Source organism: Chiloscyllium plagiosum, unplaced genomic scaffold, assembly GCF_037043375.1.
Source record: "Chiloscyllium plagiosum isolate Xiang-an unplaced genomic scaffold, Cpla_swu_hap1 HiC_scaffold_3, whole genome shotgun sequence".
Taxonomy (NCBI): domain Eukaryota; kingdom Metazoa; phylum Chordata; class Chondrichthyes; order Orectolobiformes; family Hemiscylliidae; genus Chiloscyllium; species Chiloscyllium plagiosum.
The window spans coordinates 47,330,706-47,345,040 of record NW_028270141.1 but is presented as its reverse complement, the minus strand read 5'-3'; the positions used below and the strand labels follow the sequence as shown (position 1 = coordinate 47,345,040).

Below are 14,335 nucleotides of genomic sequence, written 5' to 3'. Positions count from 1 at the left end.
CATGCCCCTCATAATTTTGTAAACCTCTATAAGGTCACCCCTCAGCCTCCGATGCTCCAGGGAAAACAGCCCCAGCCTGTTCGGCCTCTCCCTCTAGCTCAAATCCTCCAACCCTGGCAACATCTTTGTAAATCTTTTCTGAACACTTTCAAGTTTCACAACCTCTTTCCGATAGGAAGGAGACCAGAATTGCACGCGATATTCCAGCAGTGGCCTAACCAACATCCTGTACAGCCGCAACATGATCTCCCAACTCCTGTACTCAATACTCTGACCAATAAAGGAAAACATACCAAACGCCTTCTTCACTATCCTATCTACCTGTGACTCCACTTTCAAGGAGCTATGAACCTGCACTCCAAGGTCTCTTTATTCAGCAACACTCCCTAGGACCTTACCATTAAGTGTATAAGTACTGCTAAAATTTGCTTTCCCAAAATTCAGCACCTTGCATTTATCTGAATTAAACTCCATCTGCCACTTCTCAGCCCATTGGCCCATCTGGTCCAGATCCTGTTGTAATCTGAGGTAACCTTCTTTGTTGTCCACTACACCTCCAATTTTGGTGTCATCTGCAAACTTACTAACTGTACCTCTTATGCTTGCATCCAAATCATTTATGTAAATAACAAAAAGTAGAGGATCCAGCACCGATCCTTGTGGTACTCCACTGGTCACAGGCCTCCACCCTGAAAAACAACCCTCCACCCTGAAAAACAACCCTCCACCACCACCCTCTATCTTCTACCTTTGAGCCAGTTGTCGATCCAAATGGCTAGTTCTCCCTGTATTCCATGAGATCTCACCTTGCTAATCAGTCTCCCATGGGGAACCTTGTCAAACACCTTACTGAAGTCCATATAGATCACATCTACTGCTCTGCCCTCATCAATCTTCTTTGTTACTTCATCAAACAACTCAATCAAGTTTGTGAGACATGATTTCCCACGCACAAAGCCATGTTGACGATCCCGAATCAGTCCTTGCCTTTCCAAATACATGTACATCCTGTCCCTCAGGATTCCCTCCAACAACTTGCCCACCACCACGTTCAGGCTCACTGGTCTATAGTTCCCTGGCTTGTCCTTACCATCCTTCTTAAACAGTGACACCACATTTGCCAACCTCCAGTCTTCCGGCGCCTCACCTGTGACTATCGATGATACAAATATCTCAGCAAGAGGCCCAAAAATCACTTCTTTAGCTTCCCACGGAGTTCTCGGGTGCACCTGATCAGGTCCTGGGGATTTATCCACCTTTAACAGTTTCAAGACATCCAGTACTTCCTCCTCTGTAATTTGGACATTTTGCAAGGTATCACCATCTATTTCCCTACAGTCTGTATCTTCCATATTGTTTTCCACAGTAAATACTGATGCAAAATATTCATTTAGTATCTCCCCCATTTTCTGTGGCTCCACACAAAGGCCGCCAAGCTGATCTTTGAGGGGCCCTATTCTCTCCCTAGTTACCCTTTTGTCCTTAATATATTTGTAAAACCCCTTTGGTTTCTCCTTAATTCTATTTGCCAAAGCTATCTCATGTCCCTGTTTTGTTCTCCTGATTTCCCTCTTTCTTTATACTCTTCTAAGGATTCACTCGATCTATCCTGTCTGTACCTGAAATATGCTTCCTTCTTTTTCTTAACCAAACCCTCAATTTCTTTAGTCATCCAGCATTCCCTATATCTACCAGCCTTCCCTTTCACCCTAACAGGAATATACTTTCTCTGGATTTTTGTTATCTCATTTCTGAAGGCTTCCCATTTTCCAGCCATCCCTTTACCTGCGAACATCTGTCTCCAATCAGCTTTTGAAAGTTCTTGCCTAATACCATCAAAATTGGCCTTTCTCCAATTTAGAACTTCAACTTTTAGATCTGGTCTATCCTTTTCCATCACTATTTTAAAACGGATAGAATTATGGTCGCTGGCCCCAAAGTGCTCCCCTGCTGACACCTCAGTCACCTGCCCTGCCTTATTTCCCAAGAGTAGGTCAAGTTTTGCACCTTCTCTAGTAGGTACATCCACATACTGAATCAGAAGATTGTCTTGTACACACTTAAGAAATTCCTCTCCATCTAAACCTTTAACACTATGGCAGCCCCAGTCGATGTTTGGAAAGAAAAATCCCCCTACCATAATCACTCTATTATTCTTACAGATAGCTGAGATCTCCTTACACGTTTGTTTCTCAATTTCCCTCTGACTATTGGGGGGTCTATAATACAATCCCAATAAGGTGATCATCCCTTTCTTATTTCTCAGTTCCACCCAAATAACTTCCCTGGATGTATTTCTGGGAATATCCTCCCTCAGCACAGCTGTAATGCTATCCCTTATCAAAAATGCCACTCCCCTCCTCTCTTGCCTCCCTTTCTATCCTTCCTGTAGCATTTATATCCTGGAACATTAAGCTGTCAGTCCTGCCCATCCCTGAGCCATGTTTCTGTAATTGCTATGATATCCCAGTCCCATGTTCCTAACCATGCCGTAAGTTCATCTGCCTTCCCTGTTCGGCCCCTTGCATTGAAATAAATGCAGTTTAATTTATTAGTCCTACCTTGTCCCTGCCTGCCCTGACTGTTTGTCTCACTTCTGTTCTCAGCTGTACCCATCTCAGATCAATCTCTTTCCTCACTATCCCCCTGGGTCCCACCCCCCCACCTTATTAGTTTAAATCCTCCCATGCAGTTCTAGCAAATTTCCCTGCCAGTATATTAGTCCCCTTCCAATTTAGGTGCAATCCGTCCTTCTTGTTCAAGTCACTTCTACCCCAAAAGAGATTCCAATGATCCAAAAATGTGAATTCTTCTCCCATACACCAGCTACTCAGCCATGCATTCATCTGCTCTATCCTCCTATTCCTGTCCTCACTAGTCCGTAGCACTGGGAGTAATCCAGATATTACTACCCTTGAGGACCTCCTTTTTAAATTTCTGCCTAACTCTCTGTAATCTCCCTTCAGAGTCTCAACCTTTACCCTTCCAATGTGGTTGGTTCCAATATAGACAATGACCTCCTGCTGGCCCCTCTCCCCCGTGAGAACATTCTGCACCCTCTCGGAGACATCCTTGATCCTGGCACCAGGGAAACAACACACCATTCTGATTTTTCACTGCTGGCCACAGAAATGTCTGTCTGTATCTCTGACTACAGAATCCCCTAACACAATTGATCTCTTGGAAGCCGACGTACCCCTCATTGCATTAGAGCCAGTCTCAATACAAGAAACCTGGCTGTTTGTGCTTCATTTCCCTGAGAATCCTTCAACCCCTACATTTTCCAAACCAGCATACCTGTTTGAAATGGGTATATCCACAAAAGACTCCTGCTCTAGCTGCCTACTTCTCTTACCCTTCCTGGAGTTAACCCATCTATGTGACTGTATCTGAGACTTTCTCCCCTTCCTTGCCATCCATCACATACTGTTGCTGTGGCAAATTCCTCATGCTTCTATTTGTCTCTCCAACCGATCCACTCGATCTGATAAGATTCGCATCCAACAGCATTTATGGCAGATATAATCCGCAGTAACCCTTAAACTCTCTTTAAACTCCCACATCTGACAAGAAGTACATATCACTGCAAAGGCCATTTTTGCTCCTTCACAATCTACAGACCCAGAAAATAGCCCCATCTTATTCCTCTACAAACACTGCCCCAGGTTAAATTAATAGCTATGGCTTGTATTTTAAGTTTAATCAAGAGACATATCTCCAAAAACATATAATCAAGAAAGAATCCACTGTACCCACTACTGCAGCCTTTCTCTTGGACAGACTTAAAACAATGATTAACTTGTCTGATTCTGTGCTGTGAACTTTGCCCAACAGTCCCTCCAAGATTAGTTGTGAAATTCACTGTTTGTTAATTTTCCCAGATGAACTCCGATGTCCAGCGATACACGAATTCAAACAGCAAAGGCGGCAACTGTGCAGGTTTTCTCTCTCTCTCTTTGTAGCACGAGAATCTCATCCAGTGCATTCTCTTCCAGGCATCAGACTGTTGCCTCTGCAGTTTTTCACAGATCTATTCTTGGGCTGGATTCCTGTCCTTTTTTCTTTTCCTTTTTTCATAGGATGGGGTTGTGCTGGGCCAAGGCCAATGTTATTCCCCATCTTTGATTTCCCTTGAACTGATTGACTTGCTTGGCCATTTCAGAGGGCAATTAAGAGTCAACCACCTTGCTTAGGACTAGAGTCTCTTATAGGCTGGATTTCAGATTTCCTTCTCTAGAGGACAATTTATGAGCTCTTTTACATTTCAGTGATGTCCCTTGTGACAACATCCGAAAATGTACCATCAGATTCCGCGTGTATGCTGATAACACTTTCCTCCACCTTCCTCGATGATTTGTGTTGTCAGACATGACTATCATCCAGTCCTGGATCAACCAGAATTTCTTCCAGCTACTCATTAGAAAATGGACACCATTGTCTTTGGCCTTTGCTCCATTTCATAGCTACTGACTCCATCCCTCACCTAAGTCATTATCTGAGACTAAACCACATGATTCTTAAATTTGCCATCCTATTTGATTCTAGGTTGAGCTTCTGACATCATTTCTGCCATGTATGTGAGGACCATCTACTTCCACTTGCACCTTGCTTCAGCTGAACTGCTGCTGAAATTCTCATTGAGATCTTGTTGCCTCCCCTCAATAGTTTCTGTACTCTGCCGGTTGACCTTCCACACAAGCTCATCCAAACTTTACAGTCTGTAATCAAGCTTTTACCAAGATTCATTCAACATCACCCCTGTACTCACTGGTCCATATTAATTTCTGATTTGGCAACACCACAATTTTAAAATGCTCAGTCTTTTGTTCAAATCTTTCATGAACTCACTCCATACCATCTCGCAGTTTCCACATCCAAGAATAAACTTGCATTAAGGGATCATTTTAAGATTTTTGGGGATCCTTCCCCTGCAATTAGTGAAATTCAAACATAAGCTCTTTTTTTTTCCACTTGTGCTGGACAGGTCACACACACATATGAAGAACTTGCTTTCTTTTAACTTTACCAAGTAATGGAATCATCTACATATAGAGACACTGGAAACTGACCACAGTAATGATGCATTTGCTGTTGTCTGCTTTTTGACAATAGTGTCCTATTTAATGATAAATATCAATAGACTTCAATTACATTCTGAAGGATTTATTCCCAGTGAAAGCTGTGTTTTCCAAATGTTTTGAGGCTGAATTGCCAAATGTCCAAAAGCCCAGAGACTCATTCCACCACAGCAAAGGATTTTGGCGACTGAGCTACAGTTGTTCTTGCAGGTTGTTATCAGATTTCTCGAACTAAAAGCTGAAGAAAAACTCTGTCTGCTTGTAGTATCACCTCTATTTCTGCTCAGAGTGTAGATATTTTCACCCTGCTAAAACTGAGAGCTATGCTGTAATCTTGAGCATTGGTTTCATTTGCTATAGAGACTGTTATATAGATTCTGTAGACTATTAGTTGCAATATGCTTTTAAATAGGCTCTGTTGAATAAATAGATGCAAGTTACTGTGCAATGCACTATTTTGTGTGAGACCTGTTATAAATATTGCTTTGTTGAAGCACCATGCTCATGAAACTGGTTACCAAAACCAAGTCTGCCCATGGGAAAGAAAATTGGACAATTGATGGATACTCCAATAGTCTTCGATTTCTAAGTTGCTCAGGGCTTTGTTGGGCGGGTAGAAGTTTGATTTTCACTTTTTCGAAATTTAATTTGATGAAAGAGTACCTGGAGTTATTCTGGGGATTACTGATGAATGCATCACCTATTGTGCTTTCTTCAATCACGTTTCTCCAAGTATGTGCATGCCATGCAGTTGCAACAATGCATGCAAAACCTCACACAAGTCCAATACGTCTTCAGAGCACAGTTTTGTGATTTAATTGGTGAATTCTCTATTACCTATTTTGAGGAAAGTTAGTAATAAGACATGCTTGTTTGTTTTTTCCATAAACACAGCCTCGGGAAAAGGGACGCATGCGCTTTCACAGACTACAGAATGTACAGATCGCATTGGACTACTTAAAACGTCGACAGGTAAGCAGTGGTGTTTGTATTTTAAAGAAATATTCAACTGATTGCGACCCTCTTCTGCAAAGTCAGATGTCACATGACACCAGGTTATAGTCCAAGAGGTTTGTTTGAAATCACAAACTTCTGGAGCGCTGCTCCTTCATCAGGTGAAGTCACCTGATAGAGGAGCAGCACTCCAAAAGGTTGTGATTTCAAACAAACCTCTTGGACTATAACCTGGTGTCATGTGACTTCTGACTTTGTACACCCCAGTCCAACACCAGCACTTCCACATCATCTCTTCTGCAGAATAGGGAAAGCCAAAGCTGACCTAATAGAGACCCCACAAAAATTATTGAAGGGTTCAATGATGTGAGCGTAGAGGAGATGTTTTCACTTTTGGATGAGCCAACAACTGGGGATTGTAAAAATAAGGCAGCCACTAATAAATTAATTTGATATTTGAGAGAAGTTTCTTTACCTAGAAAGTGGTTAGCAAATGAAACCTGTTAGTAGAAGTAACTGCTGAGCCTAGTGGCACAATACAGTTAAGGGGAAGCCAGACAAACGAGTGAGGGTGAAAGGAATGGAATGTTTGCTGATAGAGTTAGATGATGAGAGTTGGAAGAAGTGGAGCATAGACAGCAGAGACCTATAGGATCAAACAACCTGTTTTTGTGGTAAATCTTCGATGGCAGCCACTTGAATGCAAATCTTTTGGCATTATTCACACATTATTTGGAGATACTCAGCCTGTTGGATTAAGTTGCTTGGATTGCATGTATGCAAATCTTTGGAGATGGCGAGGTAGGTTAATGAAACTATTAAAAGAAAGAAGGATCCTTGGCTAAGCTCGTACAGAGGTGAGAAAATAAAGCCTCTTGTGATGCAATAGTATTGTTCCTACTTATAATCCAGGAGGCCTGAGTTCAAATCCACCTGCTCCAGAGATGTGAAATAACATCACTTAACTGCTGATTAACAAATATTCAGAAGTGATGAAATTATGCTAATGCTTTATAAAGTTAGTGGATGCCTTGTGGTGAAGTGGGGAGCAGACGTTCCAGGTTAAAATCTCACTTTAGGACTTCAAGGCCGAGGAAGATAAGTTCATAACGATGTCAGCATGCAGCAATAGCAGGTGGTGAGAGTGGGAGAGATTCCTGGTTAGCCATGTAATGGACAGAAATTGGTGCCTTGATGGTCACTCTCCATGACTTAAGGTGACAAGGTGCATATGAAAGTCTACATTAACAAATACACTTGTCTCCGAATGGAATTGGTTGACTTGGTTGGCTGGCTGGCCAGTGTGGATCAGGTTAGTCCCAACAATGCGGGGCTCTATCCCTGTCTGGTTTCAGGGACCTGCCTGTTTGCCTTAACCTGGGATAGAGGTCATAATGCCGTGGGGGTTGGACCTGCCTTCAAGCAGAGAGCCAAAGGAAATGAATTTTATCAAGAATTCTTTCAGCCTCAGCTGGAATATTGTCTTCATTCTGGGTCCAAAGAAAGGAACGATGTGTTCATGCCTTGGTGCGGATACAAAGGAGATTTACTAACACATACGAGAATGCTACTTTGGATATGGGACTTCAGTTCCCTGGAGAGGCTGGAATTCTCATTAGGGTTAAGGAAGTTGCATTTTAAATGAGCAAACTGTGAGAAATTATTTCCAGTAATAGGGATATGACGAACAGAGGAGATAGCTAAAGATAATTGACAGAAGAGCCAGGGAAAGATAAATATTTATTTCAGTAAAGGAAGTTGTCCTCTGGATTGATATCTGTGAGAATAGTGACAGCAGATTCAGAAATAACATTGAAAAGAAAAATGGATAAATACATGAAAAGAAAGATTTGCCGCACTAAGAAGGACACCGTCCTGTCCCCCTTAGTCCAGGAACTCCCCACATACATTCAGAACATCATCCACGCCCTCCACCTCCTCCATGACTTTCGGTTCCCCAGCCCCAATGCCTCATCTTCACCATGGACATCCAGTCCCTGAACAGGTCCATCCGCCCTGACGAAGGCCTCCAAGCCCTCCGTTTCTTCCTCTTGTGCCAACCCAACCAGTACCCTTCCACCGATACATTCGATTGATTGAACTGGTGCTCACCCTCAACAATTTATCCTTTGAATCCTCCCATTTCCTTCAGACCAAAGGGGTAGCCATGGGCACCCACATGGGCACCAGCTATGCCTGCCTCTTCTTCAGATATGTGGAACAGTCCATCTTCTGCAGTTACACTAGCACCATTCCCCACATTTTCCTCTGCTACATTGATGATTGTATTGACGTCATCTCGTGCTCCCATGAGGAAGTTTAACAGTTCATGAACACCTTCCATCCTGCCCTCAAGTTCCCCTGGACCATCTCAGACATCTCCTTCCCTTCCTGGACCTCTCTGTCTCCATCTCCTTCTCTGGTGACCGACTCAGCACAGACATCTATTTCAAACTCAGTATCCCCCACAGCAATGTGGACTACATCCCCCTCCCTTCTAAAAACACTATCTCTTATTCCCAATTCCTCTGCCTCCACTGTATCTGCTCCATGGAGGAGAATTCCACTCCAGGACATCTCAGATGACCTCTATTTCATGGACTGCAATTTCCTCTTCCATGTGGTCAACAATGCCCTCCAGCACATCTCCTCCTCTTCCCACCCCTTCTTGAACCCCACCCCCCACAACTGCGACACGGATACAACCCACTGGTTCTCACCTTCCACCCAACTAATCTCCGGGTACAAGGCATTATTCTCTGCCATTTCTGCCAGCTACACTCAAACCCCACTCCGATCACTATTCCGCAGAGACCATTCCCTCTGTGACTCCCTCGTTAGGTCCACGGCCCCGACCAACCCACCCTCCACTCCCGATACCTTCCCTTGCCACCACAAGAGATGAAAAGCTGCGTCCACACCTCCCACCTCATCTCTCCCCAAGGCCCCAAAGGATCCTTCCACATCCAGCAGAGATTTTCCTGCATATCCAAACACTTCATCTACTATGACTGTTGCTCCCAGTGTGGTCTCCTCTACATTGGGGAGACAGGATGTCAACTTGTGGAATGTTTCAGCGGACATCCCTGGGGGATATGCACCAAATAATCCCACCATCTTGTGGTCGACTACTTCAACTCCCCCTCCCACTCTGCCAAGGACAGCAACAGTATGTGATGGATGGCAGTTATAGGAAGGGGGGAAAGTCTCAGATACTGTCACATAGAGGGGGTAACTCCAGGAAGGGTAAGAGAGGTCGGCACCTAGGGCATGAGTCTTTTGTGGATATACCCATTTCAAACAGGTATGCTGTTTTGGAAAATATAGGGGGTGAAGGATTCTCAGGAGAACGTAGCACAAACAGCCAGGTTTCTTGTATTGAGACTGGCTCTAATGCAATGAGGGGTACGTCGGCTTCCAAGAGATCAATTGTGTTAGGGGATTCTGTAGTCAGAGATACAGACAGACATTTCTGTGGCCAGCAGTGAAAAATCAGAATGGTGTGTTGTTTCTCTGGTGCCAGGATCAAGGATGTCTGAGAGGGTGCAGAATGTTCTCACGGGGGAGAGGGGCCAGCAGGAGGTCATTGTCCACATTGGAACCAACCACATTGGAAGGGAAAAGGTTGAGACTCTGAAGGGAGATTACAGAGAGTTAGACACAAATTTAACAAGGAGGTCCTCAAGGATAGTAATATCTGGATTACTCCCAGTGCCACGAGCTAGTGAGGGCAGGAATAGGAGGATAGAGCAGATGAATGCATGGCTGAGGAGCAGGTGTATGGGAGAAGGATTCCAATTTTTGGATCAATGGAATCTCTTTTGGGGTAGAAGTGACCAGTACAAGAAGGACGGATTGCACCTAAATTGGAAGGGGACTAATATTCTGGCAGGGAAATTTGCTAGAACTGCTTGGGAGGATTTAAACGAGTAAGGTGGGGGGTGTGGGACCCAGGGAGATAGAGGAAAGAGATCGATCTGAGACGGGTACAGCTAAGAACAGAAGTGAGTCAAACAATCAGGGCAGGCAGGGACAAGGTAGGACTAATAAATTAAACTGCATTTATTTCAATGCAAGAGGCCTAACAGGAAAGGCAGATGAACTTAGGGCATGGTTAGGAACATGGGACTGGGATATCCAAGCAATTACGGAAACATGGCTCAGGGATGGGCAGGACTGGTAGCTTAATGTTCCAGGATACAAATGCTACAGGAAGGATAGAAAGGGAGGCAAGAGAGGAGGGGGAGTGGCACTTTTGATAAGGGATAGCATTACAGCTGTGCTGAGGGAGGATATTCCCAGAAATATATCGAGGGAAGCTATTTGGGTGGAACTGAAAAAATAAGAAAGGGATGATCACCTTGTATTATAGACCCCCCAATAGTCAGAGGGAAATTGAGAAACAAACTGGTGAGGAGATCTCAGCTATCTGTAAGAATAATAGAGTAGTTATGGTAGGGGATTTTAACTTTCCAAACATCGACTGGGACTGCCATAGTGTTTGGACGGAGAGGAATTTCTTAAGTGTGTACAAGACAATTTTCTGATTCAGTATGTGGATGTACTTACTAGAGAAGGCGCAAAACTTGACCTACTCTTGGGAAATAAGGCAGGGCAGGTGACTGAGGTGTCAGTGGGGGAGCACTTTGGGGCTAGCGACCATAATTCTATTTAAAATAGTGATGGAAACGGATAGATCAGATCTAAAAGTTGAAGTTCTAAATTGGGGAAAGGCCAATTTTGATGGTATGAGGCAAGAATTTTTGAAAGCTGATTGGAGGCAGATGTTCGCAGGTAAAGGGACGGCTGGAAAATGGGAAGCCTTCAGGAATGAGATAACAAGAATCCAGAGAAAGTATATTCCTGTTAGGGTGAAAGGGAAGGCTGGTAGATATAGGGAATGCTGGATGACTAAAGAAATTGAGGGTTTGGTTAAGAAAAAGAAGGAAGCATATTTCAGGTATAGACAGTGAATCCTTAGAAGAGTATAAAGGCAGTAGGAGTATACTTAAGAGGAAATCAGGAGGACAAAACAGGTACATGAGATAGCTTTGGCAAATAGAATTAAGGAGAATCCAAAGGGTTTTTACAAATATATTAAGGACAAAAGGGTAACTAGGGAGAGAATAGGGCCCCTCAAGGATATGGAAGATATAGACTGTAGGGAAATAAATGGTGACATCTTGCAAAATGTCCAAATTACAGAGGAGGAAGTGCTGGATGTCTTGAAACAGTTTAAAGTGGATAAATCCCCAGGACCTGATCAGGTGTACCCGAGAACTCTGTGGGAAGCTAGAGAAGTGATTGCTAGGCCTCTTGCTGAGATATTTGTATCATCGATAGTCACAGGTGAGGTGCCGGAAGATTGGAGGTTGGCAAACGTGGTGCCACTGTTTAAGAAGGGTGGTAAAGACAAGCCAGGGAACTATAGACCGGTGAGCCTGACCTCGGTGGTGGGCAGGTTGTTGGAGGGAATCCTGAGGGACAGGATGTACATGGATTTGGAAAGGCAAGGACTGATTAGGGATAGTCAACATGGCTTTGTGCGTGGGAAATCATGTCTCACAAACTTGATTGAGTTTTTTGAAGAAGTAACAAAGAAGAGCAGTAGATGTGATCGATATGGACTTCAGTGAGGCGTTCGACAAGGTTCCCCATGGGAGACTGGTTCGCAAGGTTAGATCTCACGGAATACAGGGAAAACTAGCCATTTGGATACAGAACTGGCTCAAAGGTAGAAGACAGAGGGTGGTGGTGGAGGGTTGTTTTTCAGACTGGAGGCCTGTGATCAGTGGAGTGCTACAAGGATCGGTGCTGGGCCCTCTACTTTTTGTCATTTACATAAATGATTTGGATGCAAGCACAAGAGGTACAGTTAGTAAGTTTGCAGATGACACCAAAATTGGAGGTGAAGTGGACCTGGTTACAGATTACAACAGGATCTGGACCAGATTTGCCAATGGGCTGAGAAGTGGCAGATGGAGTTTAATTTAGATAAATGTGAGGTGCTGCATTTTGGGAAAGCAAATCTTAGCAGGACTTATACACTTAATGGTAAGGTCCTAGGGAGTGTTGCTGAACAAGAGACCTTGTAGTGCAGGTTCATAGCTCCTTGAAAGTGGAGTCGCAGGTAGATAGGATAGTGAAGAAGGCGTTTGTATGCTTTCCTTTATTGGTCAGAGTATTGAGTACAGGAGTTGGGAGGTCATGTTGCGGCTGTACAGGACATTGGTTAGGCCATTGTTGGAATATTGCGTGCAATTCTGGTCTCCTTCCTATCGGAAAGATGTTGTGAAACTTGAAAGGGTTCAGAAAAGATTTACAAGGATGTTGCCAAGGTTGGAGGATCTGAGCTACAGGGAGAGGCTGAACAGGCTGGGGCTGTTTTCCCTGGAGCGTCGGAGGCTGAGGGGTGACCTTCTAGAGGTTTACAAAATTATGAGGGGCATGGATAGGATAAATAGACAAAGTCTTTTCCCTGGGGTCGGGGAGTCCAGAACTAGAGGGCATAGGTTTAGGGTGAGAGGGGAAAGATGTAAAAGAGGGTGGGATGTATATGGGTTGAACTGCCAGAGGAAGTGGTGGAGGCTTGTACAATTGCAACATTTAAAAGGCATTTGGATGGGTATATGAATAGGAAGGATTTGGAGGGATATGGGCCGGGTGCTGGCAGATGGGACTAGATTGGGTTGGGATATCTGGTCGGCATGGACGGGTTGGATCGAAGGGTCTGTTTCCATGCTGTACATCTCTATGACTCTATGACATGCAAGTCCTGGGCCGCCTATATTTCCAAATCCGAGCCACCTTACACATGGAGGAAGAACGTCTTACCTTCTGCCATTGGACCTTTCAGCCATAGGGTATCAACAATGATTTCACCAGTTTTCTCATGTTCCGTTCCCCCACTTCAATCCAGATTCAACCCTCCAACTCAGCACCGTCCTCTTGAACTGTCCTTTCTGTCCATCTTCCTTCCCACCTATCTGCTCCACCAACCTCTCCGGCCTATCACCATTTCCCCCACCTCCATCTACCTATCGCCTTCCCTGCTATCTTCCCCCCCCCCCCCCCCCCCCACCCCCACACCCGCCCTCCTATTTATCTGTCAACTGCCCCCGAACATACCTGATGACGAGCTTATGCCTGAAACGTCAATTCCCCTGCTCCTCGGATGTTGCCTGATCTGCTGTGCTTTTCCAGCACCACACTTTCCGACTATGATCTCCAGCATCTGCAGTCCTCACTTTCTCCTAGCACTAAAAAAGAATCTGACTGACTGGACAGATATTCACTCTGTCTTAGAGCCATAAAGCATTGAAACTTGCCCTTCAGTTTACCACACTTGTACTGATCAACAAACAGCAAACTACACTCATCCCATTTACCTGCACTTGGTTCATAGCCTACTACTATGCTGTGGCATTTTAAGTCCTGATCCAGATGCTTCTTAAATATTGTGAGAGAACCTGCCTCCACCACCCTCTCAGCGCTTTCCATATTTCTACCATCCTTAATGAAAAAATATCCCCAGATCTCATCTAAACCTTCTGGCTAACAGTAACTCCGTGGCGTTGTCAGTGGGATGTGGTGGGCTGAATGAGCTCCTCGTGTGGCACACCATTCAGCAACTTCAGGAGGTTTGTTTCTAGCTCTGGGTGAGAAAGGTACTTGCCATCTTTCCTTTGCTGCTCAGTGACTCCTGTTCTAGGTGGGAGTCCATGGGCATCAGTTAAGAGCAGGATTTGGATTTGCAGTTCTCACCATTGACCTCCTGAGTGATTTTCTTCCCGTACCCAGTCGTGCCTCTGCTCTCTCAGAAAGGCTGAGAAGTGCTTGGAAAGACTATGATATTGAATTAGTGTCCAGGCTAATGCAACTGAAATAGTCACCTGAAATAGTCGATATGTGGGAGGCTTTTAAAGAATCGTTGATTAGAGTTCAGGAGAGGTCTGTTCCTGTGAAAATGAGGGAATGAAATGGCAAGGGGATTAGGGAACCGTGGATGACCAGTGAAATTGTGAGCCTAGCTAAGAGGAAAAGGGATGTGTACATGAGGTCTTGGCTACTGAAGACAGACAAAGCTTTGAAAGATTATTGGGAATGTAGGACCAATCTGAAACGAGGAATTATGAGGGCTAAAAGGAGTCATGAAATATCTTTTGCAAACAGGGTTAAGGAAAGTCCCAAAGCCTTTTTTCATATATATGGAGCAAGAGGGTAACTAGAGAAAGGGTTGGCCCACTCAAGGACAAAGGTGGAAAGCTACACGTGGAGTCAGAGAAAATGGGTGAGATTCTTAA

The 14,335-nt window shown here is 44.3% G+C and overlaps 1 protein-coding gene across 17 annotated transcripts in view; it reads left to right on the top strand.

The window, feature by feature from the left end:
• Positions 1-14,335, top strand: part of dst (dystonin) — a 617,802-nt gene that overhangs the window by 196,883 nt on the left and 406,584 nt on the right. For all 17 annotated transcript variants that reach the window (XM_087979186.1, XM_087979173.1, XM_087979215.1 and 14 more), the window contains one exon: positions 5,973-6,050. In XM_087979186.1, coding sequence (XP_087835312.1) covers positions 5,973-6,050 — 78 coding nt within the window. The remainder of the gene's footprint in view (positions 1-5,972; positions 6,051-14,335) is intronic.